This window comes from Desmodus rotundus, chromosome 7 (genome assembly GCF_022682495.2).
Source record: "Desmodus rotundus isolate HL8 chromosome 7, HLdesRot8A.1, whole genome shotgun sequence".
Taxonomy (NCBI): Eukaryota; Metazoa; Chordata; class Mammalia; order Chiroptera; family Phyllostomidae; genus Desmodus; species Desmodus rotundus.
The window spans coordinates 14,221,640-14,239,668 of NC_071393.1; the positions used below are offsets into that span (position 1 = coordinate 14,221,640).

Here is an 18,029-nt window from a genome sequence, read left to right on the forward strand (position 1 = left end):
GGAGACCAGGAAAGCCAGAGACCCATAACCAGGATCTAAGGCAGGAAGGAGAGGAATCACCGCTACCCCAACCCAAGAAAAATGTGGCCTCCTACAGGGAATATCATAGCTAAGCAAACAATATGTCAGAGAAAACTTACCGGCCACCACACCATACTCCGTCCTGCCAGGAAGAAGCCTCCAACGGTCCCACGATTAGTGGAAAACATAGCCTGAGGAGGAAAGGGTCAAAAGTTTAATAGAAAACTAGAACAGAGTGACCTTGCCAGCCAGAAGGACACACCTCCCCATATACTCGCACTTCCTTCTCCCCACTTGGGGTGCCACTCTGGCGCTCCAGTGCACTCAGACGGAGGGGGCAGGGACCAACACGACCGACTAGGAGACCGGTGCTCACGAGGTTTAAACGCTAACTCTGCCCTGAGCTTATGGTGCGGCTTTGAACCAGTCACCCCACCTGGATCTCTCTGCAAGGGGAAGTGGAAATGTTTGCAGCTTTTTGACAAGCATATTCAAAGTGCCTGGTAAAACATCACAGTTTTTAAAAGCACCACTCAGTGTGTGTAGTATATCTCAATAATGCTGAAGAAAAGGAAGGGAGGGAGGCAGGGAAGGAGGAAGGAATGAAAGAAGGAAGGAAGGAAGGAAGGAAGGAAGTATAGGAATGCACAGCAATCATCCTAAATATTACATAAGAGACTAAACATTCAAACTCAATTCAAACCTATCCTCTTTGGACATGTAGGTAGGAGCTTGCTAGAAACGTTACTTTTCAATGTATTCGGAATACTGCAAAATAATTATTATCGTGAATGCAGAGGAAGGAGGAGATGCCTTCCCACTGGGGTGTCAGGAAAGGATTCACAGAGAGGGCAGCATTTCAGCAAGTCTTGAAGGAAGAGGGGGATTTGCTAGTCAGAGAAAAGAAGGAAAGGACATTTCAGACTGCAGGGACAGCACACTGATGACCCAGAGGTAGAGCCGCACCACAGTGGTGAGGAGGGAAAGGTGAATAATGTCATCTGATGGACCCAGTTAAGGTGTATGGATGGGGAGAGTGGGGAGAAGCAAGGACAGACCACAGGCCCTCAAATGCTGGGCTAAAAAGTATAGGCTTTACTCCATAGGCAGTAGGGAGCCACTGAAGGTTGACAAGAGAAGAATGACATGCATTTTCAATACATGACCACCAAGCCCCTCCCACAGCTCCTCAGAATGTTGCTTGTGAGCCTTCAGGTTCTTCCTGGTCCAGCTCAGGCCCAGGCCCAGTCCTCTAGCAGTAAAGGAGAACACTGTCTCTGCCCTGGCCTCCTTTCCCCTTGCTATCTCTGTGTCAATGGCCTTCCCTTAGCTGAAGCTTGCTAATCTCCCTAAAAATGCCAGTGGATGATAATAGCCCTGTCAGTGGTGTTTACATTTTCACAGGTGACTTCTGAGGCTTAAGAGTATCACTAGTCCAAAGGCATTAACCTCTGATGGTGACATTTCAGGCACTTAGAAACCCACCATTCGTTCAGCCAACATGTCTGCTACAGATAGCACATTGCTGCAGGCTCAGTCTGCAAAGATGGACTGGACTTAGTCCTTCAGGGAGCACGGCCATTCACGCATCCACACAGTCAGTGTAGATTTAGTGCACGCCCCTCTGTGCTAGGCAGCACCAGGGACAGCAAGACTCAGATCTTCCCGGACTCCTGGCAGGGTCCTCCCTCCCACATACTTGGGGCCTCTGTTGTGGTTTTTCTGGGAAGAGCAAAAGAACCAACAGACCCAAGGAGCAGAGAAGGTAGCTAGGATTGAAACAGAAATAAGTCCCAAAAACTCAGGCTCCAGAAGCTGTCCAGGGAAATACCATTCTGAAGATCACTCTGAAGTTGAAGAAAGTCGACACCCCCAGGCAGGGTTGGAGGGACAGGAAGAGTGGAGGTGGACCCCATGCACAACATTTCCAAGCTGGTCTTCGATATGAAGAGCATAGAAGAAGAGTATGAGGCCAGAGGCTAGAGTGGGGAGTTGGAATAATTCAGGAGCTATGCTGAGGATGGATAAAAAGTGAGGAGAGGTGTACCTACACTCAGCCTTCTCCTCTCTAGAATATTCACCCCCTCCTTCCCAAAAGCGCAGGCCCTGCAGAACCATCCTTCAAGGACTCTCCACACCCCACCTTCACCAGGAAGCCTCTCCCAACACGCCCCCACAGAACCCTCTCCTCCCCTCCCGGAACAAACACAAGCTCTCTCGCCTGTGAACATCTAGATGACTCCATCTATACCTCATACACGCCTCTTATCATTGTTTTTACTTTATCTTATATGATGAATTTTCTTCCAGCTTTATCAAGGCATCTGAACAAATAACAATTGTATATATTTAAGGTACACAATGTGATATTTTGATTGATATACATATTCATTGTATGTATATCAATGTACATCAAAAGCTACAATGTTTCAGTTAAGGATGATTAACTTCTGGAGACCTAATGTACAGCATGGTGCAGTTAAACTGGCCAAAAGAGTAAATCTTAAGTGTTCTCAACACAGCAAAATAGATAGATCGATAGATGATAGACAGATAGATAGATTAACCATGTGAGGTGATGCATGTGTTACTTAGATTGTGGTAATCATCTTACAAATATTTCACCCCCCACAATGCTTAATATAATGCCACATGCATGGTGCACTTCAGTAAAAAGTTAAATGAATGGGATTCTCGATTCTCTCAGGCTCCATTCTTTCCCCTTCACCCACCCTTAACACTTTATGGAAATGAGCAACACCCCGCCCTCCACCCCCGCCCCATCTGAGGCAGGCATTCCTCAAACAGTCTGCCATTCAGTAAGTGCTTCCTGGGGCATGCTTGGCAGCCCGTGTACCACGACTTCTGTCTCCCTGCTGTTCACTACCTGCGAACAGAAACACACTATCTCCATGAGCACCGGATGCTCAAAGGAAAACTCTAAGATTCCAAACCTCACTCTGTAACTATGACATTAAATTTGCCCGTGGACCCTGCAACTAGAAGAGAATGATTTCACTACTGCAAGGAGCAGGAGCCAAAGAAGCACAATTATTGACCCACACATTGTTGTTTTTTTTTCTCAATGGAATAAAAATATCATTGAGCAAAAGGAAGGCTCTTCAAACCTTTGAAACTTAAGAAACTGGGGGTGTTGGGCCTGGAGAAGGAAAAGCTCAGGTGTGGCTTATAGCCTTCTGACACGTGAAGTGGGACAGACTCACTCAGTGTGGCCAACATAAGTCACCGCCAGACACATTGGGAGAAACTGAGACATCAGATCTGAGCACAGAACAAAAAAGAATTTCCTCACTATCAGAGATGTCCAGAGGTAAAAATGTGGCTACTGGGAAGAGTTTTTGCTGCAAGTATGCTAGTGAAGTGTTGGCAACTTGTCCAGATGATGTCAAGTGGCTTAAAGAAGAGACTCAAGCACAGGATGAAAATAAACTGTAGGCCCTCACTTTGTGAAGAAAGAGGGAATTCAGCACCTCCAGGACACTGCCACAGCAATGCAAGTGGTGGTAAGGATCCTGGAGAGGATATTCCCACACACACACACACACAAAAATAGTGTCCTAGGAAGGAGGAAACATGAGATAATGCAAAGAGCATTGCCTTTGAGATCTTAAGACCTGAGTTCTAGTCCCAGCTCTGATGCTGATTCATCTGAGTGACTTCTGGGTGACTTCTGAGTGACCCTCATCTGAAAATGGAAATGTTGGGCTCCCCAGTGGCCATGGCTACTCAGGCATCCAAGGATGCTATTAGTGCAAAGGATCACATAAGGACTTCTGGCAAAGATGGAGGCATAGACAGACACACCTCGCCTCCTCAAACAACCAGAAGAAGGATCACAACTTACCTCAAAACAAAAAGCAACTGAAACTGCCAGAAAGTTGAACTTATGGAAGTCCAACAACCAAGGATTTAAAGAAGAAATATTCATCCAGACAGGTAGGAGGGGTGGCGTCAGGAGCAAGGGCAGAGAGGATTTGGTGTGGTGGCGGTGAGGTGGCCAGTGGAAGAGGCAGTCCCACATTCACATGTGGCAGATAAAAACTGGAGGGACACCTGGGGAGCAAGCAATTCCAGCCCCAGGCCAGACTGTATAGCCCAGGGTTCCAGCATAGGGAACTAAAGCTCCATAGCTTCTGGCTGTATAACTTCTGGGGAGGCAGAAATTGCCAGTCTCTCAGGAGAGTCCATGTAAAGGACCTGCATGGTCCTAGAATGTCCACAAACCCACCCACTCTGGGATTCAGCACCAGGGCAGCAGCTAGAAGGGCACCAGTCAACACACAGGAAGTGGGGGAAGTGACTAGAAATGGGGCAAGAGCCAAGCAAGCAGCATTTTTCCCTCTTCGACCCCTCCCCCACATACAGTGCCACAAAGCAGTGAAGCATAGAGGGTTGCCCCACCCTGGCAAACATGTAATAGGTGGGCCAAGACAGGGAGTCAAAGCAGCTTTACCTAATACACAGAAACAAACACAGGGAAGCTGCCAAATTGAGGAGACAAAGACATATGGCCCAAATGAAAGCACAGATCAAAACTCCAGAAAAAGCCCTGGCTGGTGCGGCTCAGTGGATGGAGTACCAGACTGCGAACCAAAAGGTCACCAGTTGGATTCCCAGTCAGGGCACATGCCTGGGTTGCAGGCCAGGTCCCCAGGAGGGGACACATGAGAAGCAACCACATATTGATGTTTCTCTCCCTCTCCATCCCTTCTCTCTATCTAAAAATAAATAAATAAATCTTTAAAAAAGAAAAACTCTAGAAAAAGAACTAAGTAAAATGGAGATAGCCAACCCATCAGATGCAGAGTTCAAAACACTGGTGACAAGGATGCTCCAAGAACTCAGTTAGCATGGCAAACACATAAGGGAAGAGACAAAGGCTACACTAAGTAAAATAAAGAAAAATCCACAGAAAACCAACCATGAAGGGAAGGAAGCCAGGGTTCAAATCAATGAGCTGGAACATAAGGAAGAAATAAACACTCAACCAGTACAGGATGAAGAAACAAGAATTCAAAAAAAAAATGAGGAGAGAATGAGAAGACTCTGGGGCATCTCCAGACATGCCAACATCCAAATCATAGGGGTGTCAGAAGGAGAAGAGGAAGAGCAAGAAATTGAAAACTTATTTGAAAAAATAATGAAAGAAAATTTCCCTAATTTGGTGAAGGAAATAGACATACAAATCCAGGAAGCACAGACAGTCCCAAACAAGTTGGACCCAAAGAGGGCCACACCAAGACACATCATAATTAAAATGCCGAAGGTAAAAGATAAAGAGAGAATCTTAAAAGCAGCAAGAGAAGAGAGTTACCTACAAAGGAGTTCTCATAAGACTGTCAGCTGATTTCTCAAAAGAAACTTTGCAGGCAAGAAGGGACTGGCAAGAAGTATTCAAAGTTATGAAAAGCAAGGACCTACAGCCAAAGATGACTCTATCCAGCAAAGCTATCATTTAGAATGGAAGGGTAGATAAAGTGCTTCCCAGACAAGGTAAAGCTAAAGGGGTTCATCACCAAGTCCTTATTACATGAAATGTTAAAGGGACTTATTTAAGAAAAAGAAGAGGATCAAAACTATGAACAGTAAAATGGCAAAAATACATATCCATCAACAAGTGAATCTAAAAAACAAACGAGCAAACAAGCAGAACAGAAACAGAATCATAGCAGGTAGGGGGAAGGGGGAGAATGGTGGGGGAACTACAGGGATTAAGAAGCATAAGTGGTAGGTACAAAATAGATGGGGGGGGGATGTTAAGAATATGTAAAATGGAAAGCCAAAGAATTTATATGCATGACCACGGACATGAACTAAGTGGGGGAGCACTGCTGGAGGGAAGAGGGGTACCTGGCAGAGAGGGTCAAAGGGGGAAAAATTGGGAAAACCATAATAGCATAATCAATAAAATATATTTTTAAAAAATAGTAAATAAATAAAATAGCTAGGCCCTCAAAAGAAAAATGATCACATAAGGCAGGGGCCAGTAAATGTTTTCTGTGAATAAAAAGAGCCAGATAGTAAATATGTTTTGTGGGATACATATGATCTCCACCGCATATTCTTCTTGTTTTCTTTTTTACAACCTCTTAAAAGTGTCAAAACCATTCTTAACTGTGGGCCACACAAAACAGGCTGTGAGCCAGATTTGGCCAGTGGGTCATAGTTAACAACCCTTGGCATAAAGGGCTTAAGGATAATTTAATGAAATGTTCCAAAAAGAATAAAGTAGGAGAATCAGCCTAAAAGCATACAAAATCCCCCCAAGAAACAGCCGAGAGGTAATGAAAGAAAAAATGGAAACACACAATTAGCCCTTGAGCAACATGGGGCTTAGCGGTACCAACCCCCATGAACTTGAACATCCACACATAACTTCTGACTCCTCAAACACTTACCCACAGTCATCCCTCGATATCCATGAGAGTTTGATCCCAGGAGCCCTGTGGATACCAAACCCACAGACACTCAAGTCCCTTCTACAAAACAGCACAGAACAATGCACACAGTCAGCCTTCTATGTCTGCGAGTTCCTAACCAAGGACTGAAAATAGTTTGCTATCCCTGGTCCGTTGAATCCACAGATATGAAACCCTGGCCAACCTAGAATTTATTGGAAAAAAATCTGCATATAAGTGGACCCACAGAGTTCAAACCCATGTTGTTCAAGGGCCAACTGGACACCGAAGAATAAGCTCAAGCCCCAATACGATTGGTTGAAGTAGTTAGTGTTGGGAGAGGATAAAACAGAACAAAATCATGTTAGAAGAGATGGGGGCGGTGACAGAGGGACATTAGCTGAGTCTTTTCGAAGGTGAAGGCGCACAGTAGGGCTGGCTCGCTCTGGCTCTGCAGCCCAGAGACCATGCAGAAGTCAGGATGCCTGTCCCTGAATAAAGCCACTCTTGACGCTCCAAGAGAAAAAAAGAGGAATGTAAACTGGAAGAAATTCAGCACATTAAATGACCAGGGTCCAGAGGGGCAAGACTAAATGTGAACAGACACTAGCAGACTCATTAAAGAGCACTTAACAGGACAAGGGGTTCTGAGTCGCAGATATTTGAAAAGAATAAACACCATAGTCATCAGGACTGGTAGGGCTAAATAAAATGAGATTGCTCGAGGCAATGGAGATTACCAGCGATTGTCTGGGAAACAGGCAATACAACACAGCGACAGACGATGGATTCACCTCTTGGCTCCAGCACGTACAAGCTGCGGAGGGGCGGAAGGGGGAAGGCAGGCCAGGCAGCAAAGTACCTGGTGCCCTGGAAAAGTGACCTGAGTTCCAGGAATTACTCCATGCATTGCACCCTCAGACAAATCACAACCACATGGGGCTTCAATTTCCTCTTTTGTAAAATGGGGACTAATATGCTTGCCCTCTCTGTCTCATGGCTTTTTGTCAAAATGTCCTACCCAGCTGGCCACTTTGGTCCATTTTATTTAAAAGGACAAAAAATAATTCAGGGCCTGGATCACACCCTTGAGGGCAAATGATCATAGTATTTTTAAAGGTTTCTAGCATTCATAATGAGCCTTCAGACTCAGCTCTGCCAGTCCTCACAACGACCTGGGGGAGTCATAGGGATAAGGAACATCGTGCCCATTTTACACCCGCATAAACGGAGGCTGAGGCAGGTTATCCTAGGTCACGTATCTGAAACCATGTCAAAGCCGGTACTAAACTTGAGAACCCAGCTCCTAGGTGGACACTTCTGGGAAGCTGAGGGTTTAGAGGAAGAGTTAGCCACACGGAGCCCTTGTGACATTCGGGGTGGCTTTTAATCCCATCTGGTTTCTACAATTACTTAAAAACAAAACAACTTCATTTTATCCCTAAAAAAACTCTGTGGCCATGGAGGGGTTAATGTCCACCCTCCTCTCCTCCTGGTCCGCCACCCTCCACGAAAGCCTCCCAGAGTGACTGGAACTTCTGCGAACTTAAAACACCTCTTCTGGTTGTTGGGTGTGCCAGTCTGTCACCAGTGAAATTTCCATGTCCCAGGCTTCTAAGAACAAGTTCCTCTGGTTTGGTGTGTCCCCAGAGTCCCAAAGGGGAGCCACGGGCATTTCCCTCTTCCCGGTGCCAGGCCACCTCCAGTCTTCCTCCCCCTCCTCCTCCACTCAGCTTTCCCAACTCACTAGCTCCAGCCCCTGGGATCCCAGGCACCAGCCTTTCCCAGGAGGGGGACAGGGAAAGCCTCCTTGGGTAGGCTGCCCTACAGCACCTGCGTCTGGCAGAGGCCTGTGTCCTTCCCCACCCACACTGCTTCTTTTCCACCCGAACCTGGATGACCAAGAGCCCCCAGGACAGTACTGACCTCCTCCCAAGCTTGGGAGCCCTCCCTGCGACTGCAGGCTGGCCCTCTCCTGCCCCGCACACCCTGTCCCCATCTCCCGCCCTCCTTCTCTGCTCACAGGTCCCGACCACCCATCTTCCGTGCTGGCCAGCGCCCGGCTCCCTTCTGCTCATCCTTACCTGCCTCCTCACTTCGCACCGCGCCCCCTGACTTCCTCTCTTAAGCGCTCCCCAGTCGTTTCCTCTTCGCTCCACACACCTTTAAGGCCATCCTCCCGCCCCTCCTCGCAGTTCACCCAGGCCTTTGCTCCTCCGTGCGCCCCTCTTGTCCCTCCTGGCGGCCCTCGGTCCGTCAGCGAGAGTCCCAGGGCCCCTACGTACCCACAGCCCGACAGCCATCACCACCACGAAATACACGACGATGACAGAGATGTCGGCCGCATTCCGGATGCGCTCGTGGGGCGCAGCGGTCTCGGGGCTCCAGGTGCTGTTGACCATGACGGCGATGAGGTGTGCCTCCCGCCGAGGCCACTCGCTCCTTACAAGGCCCTCGGGTTAATGATCAGCCTCGGAGGAGGGCGCCAGCCAAGTCGCGGTAGCCGGGCGGCAATGCCAGACCCCTGCGCTGCGCCGTCGGGGAGCAGCTCCGGAGCAGCTTTGGACGCAAAGCACGGGACGAGCAGCGCTGCCGGCGGGGCGGCTGCGGGACCGCAGATAAGGCCATTTGCCAGCGGGGAGGGGCCGGCCAGGGGGTGGTGCCCGCCTGTCAGAAAGGCCCGCTGCGCTCCAGCAGCGGGCATCGGACTGATCTCCGGAACTGCCGCCGGGCCACTCCCGACACTCCCGAGCAGAGAGCGGGAGCGGCTCCATTGAAGAACCGGGCTACCTGCGCCAAGCGCCCAACGGCTTCAAGTCACCTGTCACCTGCCCTCTGTGGACCTTGCTTCCCCACGTATAAAATGGGTGCAGGATCGACTGTTTCCAGGAAGCAGCCACGATCTTGGTCTCCATGGAGAACATTCTGGGTAGGACTGAAAGTTGTTGGATGCTGCTGGTAAGTTCAGCACAACTGCAATCTCTATGCCACTGGATGGCCACCCACTCACCCACATTTCTGTCTCCCCCTCCACAGCCTGCAGCCTTCAGGGGCATGTTACCCCACCCAAAGGAGGGAGAAACTGAGACTAGGAAAGGGAATCCCAATAAGAGCTATTTTCTTGCCCTTCTTGGGTGCTTCACCCAATAATGTGATTTGGTGCCCTTCTCAAGCAGGCAGGAGGAAAGATACCAGAGAAAGATGCCAAGGAGCTCGTCAAACCCTGGCCCTTCCTGGGGGCTCAGCCCATGTGGAAACACACAGTCAGGGTTCAGACCAGAGACGGCTGAGAGAGGAGGCATGACTCACCCAAGGTCACACAGTGAGCCCATGATAAATGTGGTTCTGCAGTCCAGGCCAGGGCAAGCCCAGTTCAGAGGACGGCTGGGAGATGCTCTCAGGCGCTGATGCTGGAGGCCACAGAGCAGCCACTTTGGGAGGGAAGGAGGGAGGGAGGAGGAGGGAGGGAGCCTTAGTGGGGCTATGAGGTACTGGCAGGGGAAAGACCACACAAACCCTGCCAGGATGCTGTTCTGCCTCAGGTCCCCCCTGCACACCACCAGACAACCACACACGGCCCAAATGCCAGCAGCCCGCTCCTTTGCACCTTGCCACCTCTGAGGTCCACTCCTCTCCTCCCTCATCAGTGCTTGATCTTCCTACTAAGGCTGCAGTCTACCGTTTTCCCCCCATCCACCCCCAAGACTGTAAACTGTATAAGGATTCAATGTCCAGGGCCCATCCTAACGCCTGGCCACAGGGAGCAGGAATTCTTCCAGGGAACCCGGCAGCAGGGGCTCTTCTCTGTGGATGCCTCCCAAGCTCCTCCACCAGGGGATGCCTCCTCAGAGTGGAGCAACTACCTCCCTTTCATTGTGTCCATTAGTCAGGCATTCAGCTAAGTGTTTTTACCTTGCTCTGGGCCAAGCATAGCCCCTGCTTTCAGGGAACTTCAGGTCTGATCTGGAAGTGAAACCCTCCATAGGAAAAACCCAGCCCTCTACCTGCTGCTGCAGGCAGCCAGCCCTGCCAAGTTCAAAAGCGAAGTCTGTGGAAATGAGCAAATCCAGAAAAGGACAGCAGAGCATGGATGGCCAGAGAAGGAAAGGGGTGGTGGCCAGGGGAACCTGAAAGTGCAGTCATTCATTCATTCATTTATTCACTCTTGCAACAAAAAAGCAGCTTCTGTGTGCCTTGTCATGAGAGTCAACCCTGGGGCCACAGCTGCAAGACCTCAGGGTTCTTCCCCTCACAGGGCTCCCGACCCAGTGGAGGAAATAGACCGTCATCAAAGATGAGACAAATACCTAAAACATAGCATTATGCTACGTGCCCCAAATTCTAGCAAGGATTTTAACCTGGGAATGAGTGAGGTTGGAGGGAGACCTGGGAAAGCTCTGGTTTGATCAGGGCCCTGAAAGAGAAGGAACGAGCCAGGTAAGGTAGAAGTGAGGGACTTCCTGGGAAAGGGCAAGTTGGGGGAGGGGAGGGCTGTCCACAATGTACAGGGAGGGACCAGTGGGGTGAAAAATAAAAAATAAAAGCATGCCATCAAAAAGTAACTTCCCACACAGTCATCCCCAGGTTGTGTGAGGCCCTTTTGCAATTTCTCTTCCTCAGGAGTCTCTTCTAAAAGGACAATTTAAACTCAAGAAAACAGTGTGGGGCTCCCATAAAAAATTAAAACTAGAACTACCATAGGATCCAGCAATCCCACTACCGGAGCTACATCCAAAGGAAATGAAATCAGCATCTCAAAGAGCTTTCACCACTCCCACATTCAATTAAGTGTTATTCACAATAGTCAAGATATAGGAAGAACTTAAGTGTCCATCAACAGATGAATGAATAAAGAAAATGTGTTTTTTACATATATAATGGGATATTATTCATTCATAAAAGAGAATGAAATCCTGCCATTTTTGACACCATGGATGAACCTGTAAGGCCTTAAGCTAAGTGAAATCAGCCAGATACAGAACCAGAAATGCTGTATGAAGTGCAATCTTAAAAAGCCACTCACAGATGCACAGTTCAAAACACTGGTTATCAAGACGCTCACAGAATTGGTTGAATTTGTTCAAAAACCAGATGAAAAAATGAAGCTTATGCTAAGAGAAACAAAGGAAAATGTACAGGGAACCAATAGTGATGCGAAGGAAACTGAGACTCAAATCAGTGATGTGGACCAGAAGGAAGAAAGAAACATCCAACCAAAGAATGAAGCAACAAGAATTCAAAAAAATGAAGAGAGGCTTAGGAACCTCCAGGACATCTTGAAACGTTCCAACATCTGAATTATAGGGGTGCCAGAAGGAGAAGAGGAAGAACAAAAAATGGAAAACTTATTTGAACAAATAATGAAGGAGAACTTCCCTCATCTGGCAAAGGAAATAGACTTCCAGGAAGTCCAGGAAGCTCAGAGAGTCCCCAAGAAGCTGGACCCAAGGAGGAACACACCAAGGCACATCATAATTACATTACCCAAGATTAAACACAAGGAGAGAATCTTAGAAGCAGCAAGAGAAAAGGACACAGTTACCTACAAAGGACTTCCCCTAAGACTGTCAGCTGACTTCTCCAAAGAGACCTTACAGGCAAGAAGGGGCTGGCAAGAAGTATTCCAAGTCATGAAAGGCAAGGACCTACACCCAAGATTACTGTATCCAGCAAAGCTATCATTTAGAATGGAAGGGAAGATAAAGTGCTTCTCAGATAAGGTCAAGTTAAAGAAGTTCATCATCACCAAGCCCTTATTATATGAAATGTTAAAGGGAGTTACCTAAGAAAAAAAAGATAAAAAATATGAACAGTAAAAATGACAGCAAACTCACAGTTATTAACGATCACACCTGAAACAAAAACAAGAGCAAACTAGGCAAACAACCAGAACAGGAACAGAACCATAGAGATGGAGATCACATGGAGGGTTGTCAATAGGGGAGTGGGAGGGGGAGAGGGGGGGAAAGGTACAGAGAATAAGTAGCATAGATGATAGGTGGAAAATAGACAGGGGGAGGGTAAGAATAGTGCAGGAAATGTAGAAGCCAAAGAACTTATAAGAGTATGACCCATGGACATGAACTATAGGGGGGGAATGTGGGAGGGAGGGGGTGGGCAGGATGGAGTGGAGTGGGGGGGTGGAAATGGGACAACTGTAATAGCATAATCAATAAATATATTTTTTTTTAAAAAGCCACTCACAAACCACAGACTAGAATAGTGGTTACCAGGGGCTGAGGGTGAAGGAAGTGAGTTGTTGGCCAAGAGCACAAACTACCAGTTAAGTTCTGGGGATCTAAGGCACAGTATGGCGGTTATAGTTAACAATACCATTGTGAGTATGAATATTGCTAAGAGAGTAGCTCTTAAATGTTTTCACCGAAAAGAAAAACACACAAAATGGTAACTATGGGAGGTGATGGATGCCTGTTAACTTGATTGGGATAGCTACTTCACACTGCAATCACATATTAAATCATCACATTGTACATCTTTTTAAAAACCATGTGTACAACCTGATTTCTTTCAGAATTACTTCCCCTGAACAGATGCCTCTGCCTCCAGGGAAACGTGGTATGATGCACCACCTGCCCCAACAACTGGCCAGAGCCACCAGGTCACTGTTCATGGCTAAGGACCCTGTTGACTCCTCTCCTGCCCTCACTGGTGCCAAACAAAACCAGGATAACTAAAGGGGCCCTCACCATGAGAACCCCAGAGAGAGAAGAAAGTTGGCCAACAGCCAGGCCATGAGAGAAGAAGAGGCTGATGGGGAAAAAAGACAGACATGAAAGCAAGAAGCAGACCCAGAGGAACCCACACAGGTTCACAATCTATGGTCAGGCCAGGGGCCTAAGTTTGAAAAGCCAGGTATCCACAGCTGTTAAACCGGACTGTCGGGAGAAAAATGAATATTCAAATGATTCTGAGGTACCTAAGCTAATATCCACCAGTGGCAGAGGTGTGCCCAGAATTTGGAGGGTAATGACTTAGCATTCAGTGGGAATTTTCCTGTCGAACCTTCTCTGCCTCCTTCCACACTACTCATCTGCCCATGTCCTACAGGAGTCCCACCTGTTCCTGCCAGCCTGGGAGCTCCCCCACCCCACCAGCAGGCCCCAAAGGCACAGGGCCCACCTCTCACTAGCCAAACTGAGTCCTTTACAAACCGCGCTCCTCTTAGCTAGGTAACCTCAAAACAAGCTGTCTGACTTTGGGGGCCTCGGTGACCTGACTTACACATTGAGGATGGTAATAGTCAACGAAATGAGAGGACATAGGGAATGCATTTCAGTGCAGGGCCAAGCACACACTTGGTGCCCAATGAAATGTTAACTTTGACCTTCATCATCCTCACCTTACCTAGTCCACAAGATAGGGGGCCCCAAGCTGGGGCCCTGCCCTCACAGAGCAGAAGACAGATACGAAAAGAAAACGTAGACTGCGGGTTGGACAAGTGGTACAACTTTAACCTTCACAATGACCCCCTGTTGTCACCCTCATTTTGTGGAGGAGAGCCTTCAGACTCACAGGAGTTAAGAAGCTTGCCAAAAGGCCAAGCTGGAGCTCAACCCCACGTAGGTCTAATACCAAAGCCTATATTTTAACCCCTGGTACAGAGAGCAGGGACAGAATGGGACAAACAAAAGGTAAGTGAGACTTAGCCCTGATTCCAAGCCTACACTCCAGCCAGCCTCCCTCTCTTCCTCCCCGCACCTCACCCCAGACGCTGGGCTGCCTGGAGGTGTGAGGCATTTCAGTGAGTCATTAATTTAACAGGTGCAGACAAAAGTCAGCAGCATTACAGGCACCATCTTCTGCCAAGTGCCCTGGTTTTCTGAAAACCCAGAGTCTAGGATAGGAACAGGTGGAGTAGGAAGAGTTAACTGTCACTCAGGTCCTGAAGAAGGCGGCCCTCTGATAGTGGCAGCTCAGTGTGACCCTCACCCTGTGTGTTCCAGCTCCCTCTTTGAGATGAGACAAAGAAGCAGTTCCTTTGCCCACCTCCCCCTATTCCCCACCCCCCTGTCCCTCTGGCCGACACCGCACTGTTGGCTGGGTCTATGGGATATACATACATGTTTTTTGCTTACTCCCTTCACACTCTTCATGCAGCCCCCCACACCCCGCCCCTCTGACAGCTGTCAGTCTGTTCCATGTATCCATACCTCTGTTTCTATTTTGCTTTGTCAGTTTATTTTGTTCATTAGATTCCACATATAAGTGAGATCCTATTAAAATATATATACAAAATACTAAAATATATTAATATATTTAATACATATCATATTAAAATACATATGAAAATCAAATAGAAAAAAAGAAGCAGCTTCTGCCAGAAAGCAGACCTGAAGGCATTGGCTGAGGAACTCACCAGCCTTCTCACCTGTGAACCTTACCCCCACATAGCCAATTACCACCCACCCAGCAACTGCTACTAAGGCTGGGATTCCAGAAACACAAAAAACAGGCTCAAAAATCCTTGGGTCACCAAAGGACCCACAAAGGTAACAGTGGGCATGGGAAACCATTCCTGTATCCAACAAACACCTGTGGAGTATTTGTTGCAGCCTCAGGGGGACAAAGTGAATGAGACTAATGCAGTCCCTGCCTTTCAGAAGCTTAAAATCCATGCGCATGCTTACTGGGTGTGGGGTTTCCTTTTGAGGTGGTGAAAACATTTTGGGATGGGATAGACATGGCGGTTTCATGCATTAGATGCCACTGGATTCTTCGCTTGAAAATGGTTAATTTTATGTTCTGTGAATTTCACCGCAGTTTTTTTTTAAGTGCACAAAGCAACAAGCCAGAGATAATAAAATTTTAATTCCCCACCAGATACATTCTCCCTAACCTATGGCTGGTCCTCAAGTTTTCATGAGTTTCATTCATTTATTCAACAAGTCCCTTGAAGAGAATGAAAAGGTGAGTTTATTTTGCCATCAAAAGAATAATCTCTCCCATCTTATGACTGGTCCTGATAATTCTACATTGAGAACTTCTTTCTTTCTTTCTTCCTTCCTTCCTTCCTTCATTCCTTCCTTCCTCCCTCCCTCCCTCCCTCCCTCCCTCCCTCCCTCCCTCCCTCTCTCTCTCTCTCTCTCTCTCTCTCTCTCTCTCTCTCTCTCTCTCTCTCTTTCTTTCTTTCTTTCTTTCTTTCTTTCTTTCTTTCTTTCTTTCTTTCTTTCTTTCTTTCTTTCTTTCTTTCTTTCTTTCGAGTACCAGCCACCGGGGTTACAAACGGGAATGAGACACAGTCTCTGCAACGAACACGGGAGGGCAGCTATCACGTCAACACACTGACTTCGTTTCCTTTGGACACATCCCCAGAAGGAAGATGGCCGGACTGTACAGTAGCTCTAGTGCTAATTTCGGAGCATCCTCCATGCTGTTCCCACAGTGGCTGCATCACTTTACATTCCCACGAGCCGTGCACAGGGTTCCCTTTTCTCCACGTCCTGGCCAGCACTTGTTTTGTCTTTTTAATAATAGCCATTCTAACAGGTATAAGGTGATATTTCACTGTGCTTTTGATCTGCATTTGCCTGAGGATTAGGAATCTTGAGAACCTTTTCACGTGCCCATTAATTCCTCATATATTGTATGAGTTCTTTGTATTTTTTGGATATTAAGAAATGGTCATGACGTACCCTGGCTGGTTTGGCTCAGTGAGTTGGCTGTCATCCCACAAACCAAAAGGTCACCGGTTTGGTTGTTGGTCAGGGCACATGCCTGGGTTATGGGTTCAGTCCCCAGTCGGGGTGTGTGCAGGAGGCAAGCAGCCGATCTTTCTCTTCCTCTCTTTCTCCTTCCATTTTCCTCTCTGTAAAATCAAAAATAAAATAAAATTTTTAAAATGGTAACAATTTGAGGTGATCAATGCATTGATTAACTTGATTGTGGTATAGTCATTTTACTGCGTATATGTGTATATCAAATCATCACATTGTATACCTTAAATAAGTACAATTTTGTCAATTACATCTCAATAAAGTAAGAGGAAAAGAAGAAAATAAGTAGTTGCAAAAAAAAAAAAAAAGGCACACTCTCGAGCCGGGGCCCTCCCAGACAATCAGAGAAAGTATACATCTGATGTGCCCGTGCCGCTTCCGGTGCAAGAACACTTTCTCCCCAGTTCTTCACCTGGCTAAGTCTCATAATCATTTTGTCTCAGCTTAAATTTCTTCCAAGAGGTCTCCTGACCAGCTCTGCCCCCCTCGCCTAAAAGCTCTCTGAGAACCCTGTTCTTGAGCCCTATTCTCATCCTTCCTACACTTGTCTCCATTTTTAGTCCACACTTAGTCATATAACTATACATTTAATGTCTCTAGCCCCCACTAGACTATAAGCGCGAAGGTGGTGTCAGTGTCTCTTGACCGCGACCGTGCCTAGGACTGAGGCAGGCATATAGTAGATGCTCAATGAACACTAGCTGGGCAAATAAATGCATTAAAATCACTAACATAAACAATTATAACTTGATAGGTGCTCTGATAGTGAGGCAAGGTGAGGCAGAACATGCCTCACCTTGTCTCACTAAGGGAGAGGGGCAAAAGAAATCATCATTAAGAGGGGATATTTGGTCACATATCCCTCAATTTAAAAAAGAAGGGATATTTGCACTGAATCTTAATTGATGTAGGAGATCCTGAGGCCACACAGTTGGGAGAGATTTTGAGAAGTGAGGACACAGAGTATGCACCTTCAGGGAATGCTGAGTGCTTAGGTGTGCATGGCTGAGCAGAACACAGGAAATAAGGCCAGAGATGTGGGCAGGAGCCGGACCTCAGGGAACCTAGCATGTCATGTCAAGTATCCTGAATGCACCCCACTGGGGAGCCAACTAAGCGTGGATGCCTAACCTCAGGCCGATAGAACCTTCAGAGATGGGTTCCGAACATCCGTGGGCTCCGTAAAATTGCTCGCACAACTATGGTCAGACCTGTGTTTTCTCCGAGAGAGGAACCAGGGCTTTCATCAGATTCTCAGGAAGATTGATGACCTGAAAAAAGGTTAAGACCACCTTCCCTGGCCCCCCTAGAACGAAAGCATCCCCGCCCCCTTTCCTGACTTTCACTGTGCTCGTAACAAAATGTAAATATGTTGTTGATGTATTTCCTTACTTGTTTATTGTCTGTCTTCCCCTCTGTGAGGGCAGGGATTTTTGTCTTTCTTCTTGGAAGGTCTAGCTCCCATGTCTAGCACGCATGCCCTAGAACACACAGAGCTCAATAAATACCTGTCGACTAAAGAAATCTTTCTGTTGGTGTTCTTTCTAATTGTGGTAAAATACACACAACACAAAATTTGCCATCTTAACCATTTCGAAGTGCTACAGTTCAGTGGCAGTAAGTACATTCACATTGTTGTACGACCTCCCCCCCTCCATCCACAGAACTTCCTTCGCCTCGCAAAACTAAGACCGTGCACCCATTGAACAGTAACTCCCCATCTTCCCACCTGCACCCAGCCCGGGGCAACTATCATTCCACTTCCTGTCTCTATGACTTTGACTCCTCTCCCTCATGTAAGTGGGATCATACATACATGATCCTTTCGTGTTTGTCCTTTCGTGGCTGGCTTAGT

At 47.3% G+C, this 18,029-nt stretch overlaps 1 protein-coding gene across 1 annotated transcript in view; it reads right to left on the reverse strand.

Annotated features, from left to right (window-relative positions):
* The window catches only part of SLC5A1 (solute carrier family 5 member 1), a 56,321-nt gene extending 47,257 nt beyond the window's left edge, over positions 1 to 9,064 (reverse strand). Inside the window, exons 1-2 of the mRNA XM_024566643.4 lie at positions 8,726 to 9,064; positions 141 to 212 (exon numbers count right to left, since the gene is read on the reverse strand). Coding sequence (XP_024422411.2) covers positions 141 to 212; positions 8,726 to 8,842 — 189 coding nt within the window. The 5' untranslated portion in view covers positions 8,843 to 9,064. The remainder of the gene's footprint in view (positions 1 to 140; positions 213 to 8,725) is intronic.
* Positions 9,065 to 18,029: the final 8,965 nt, after the last annotated feature.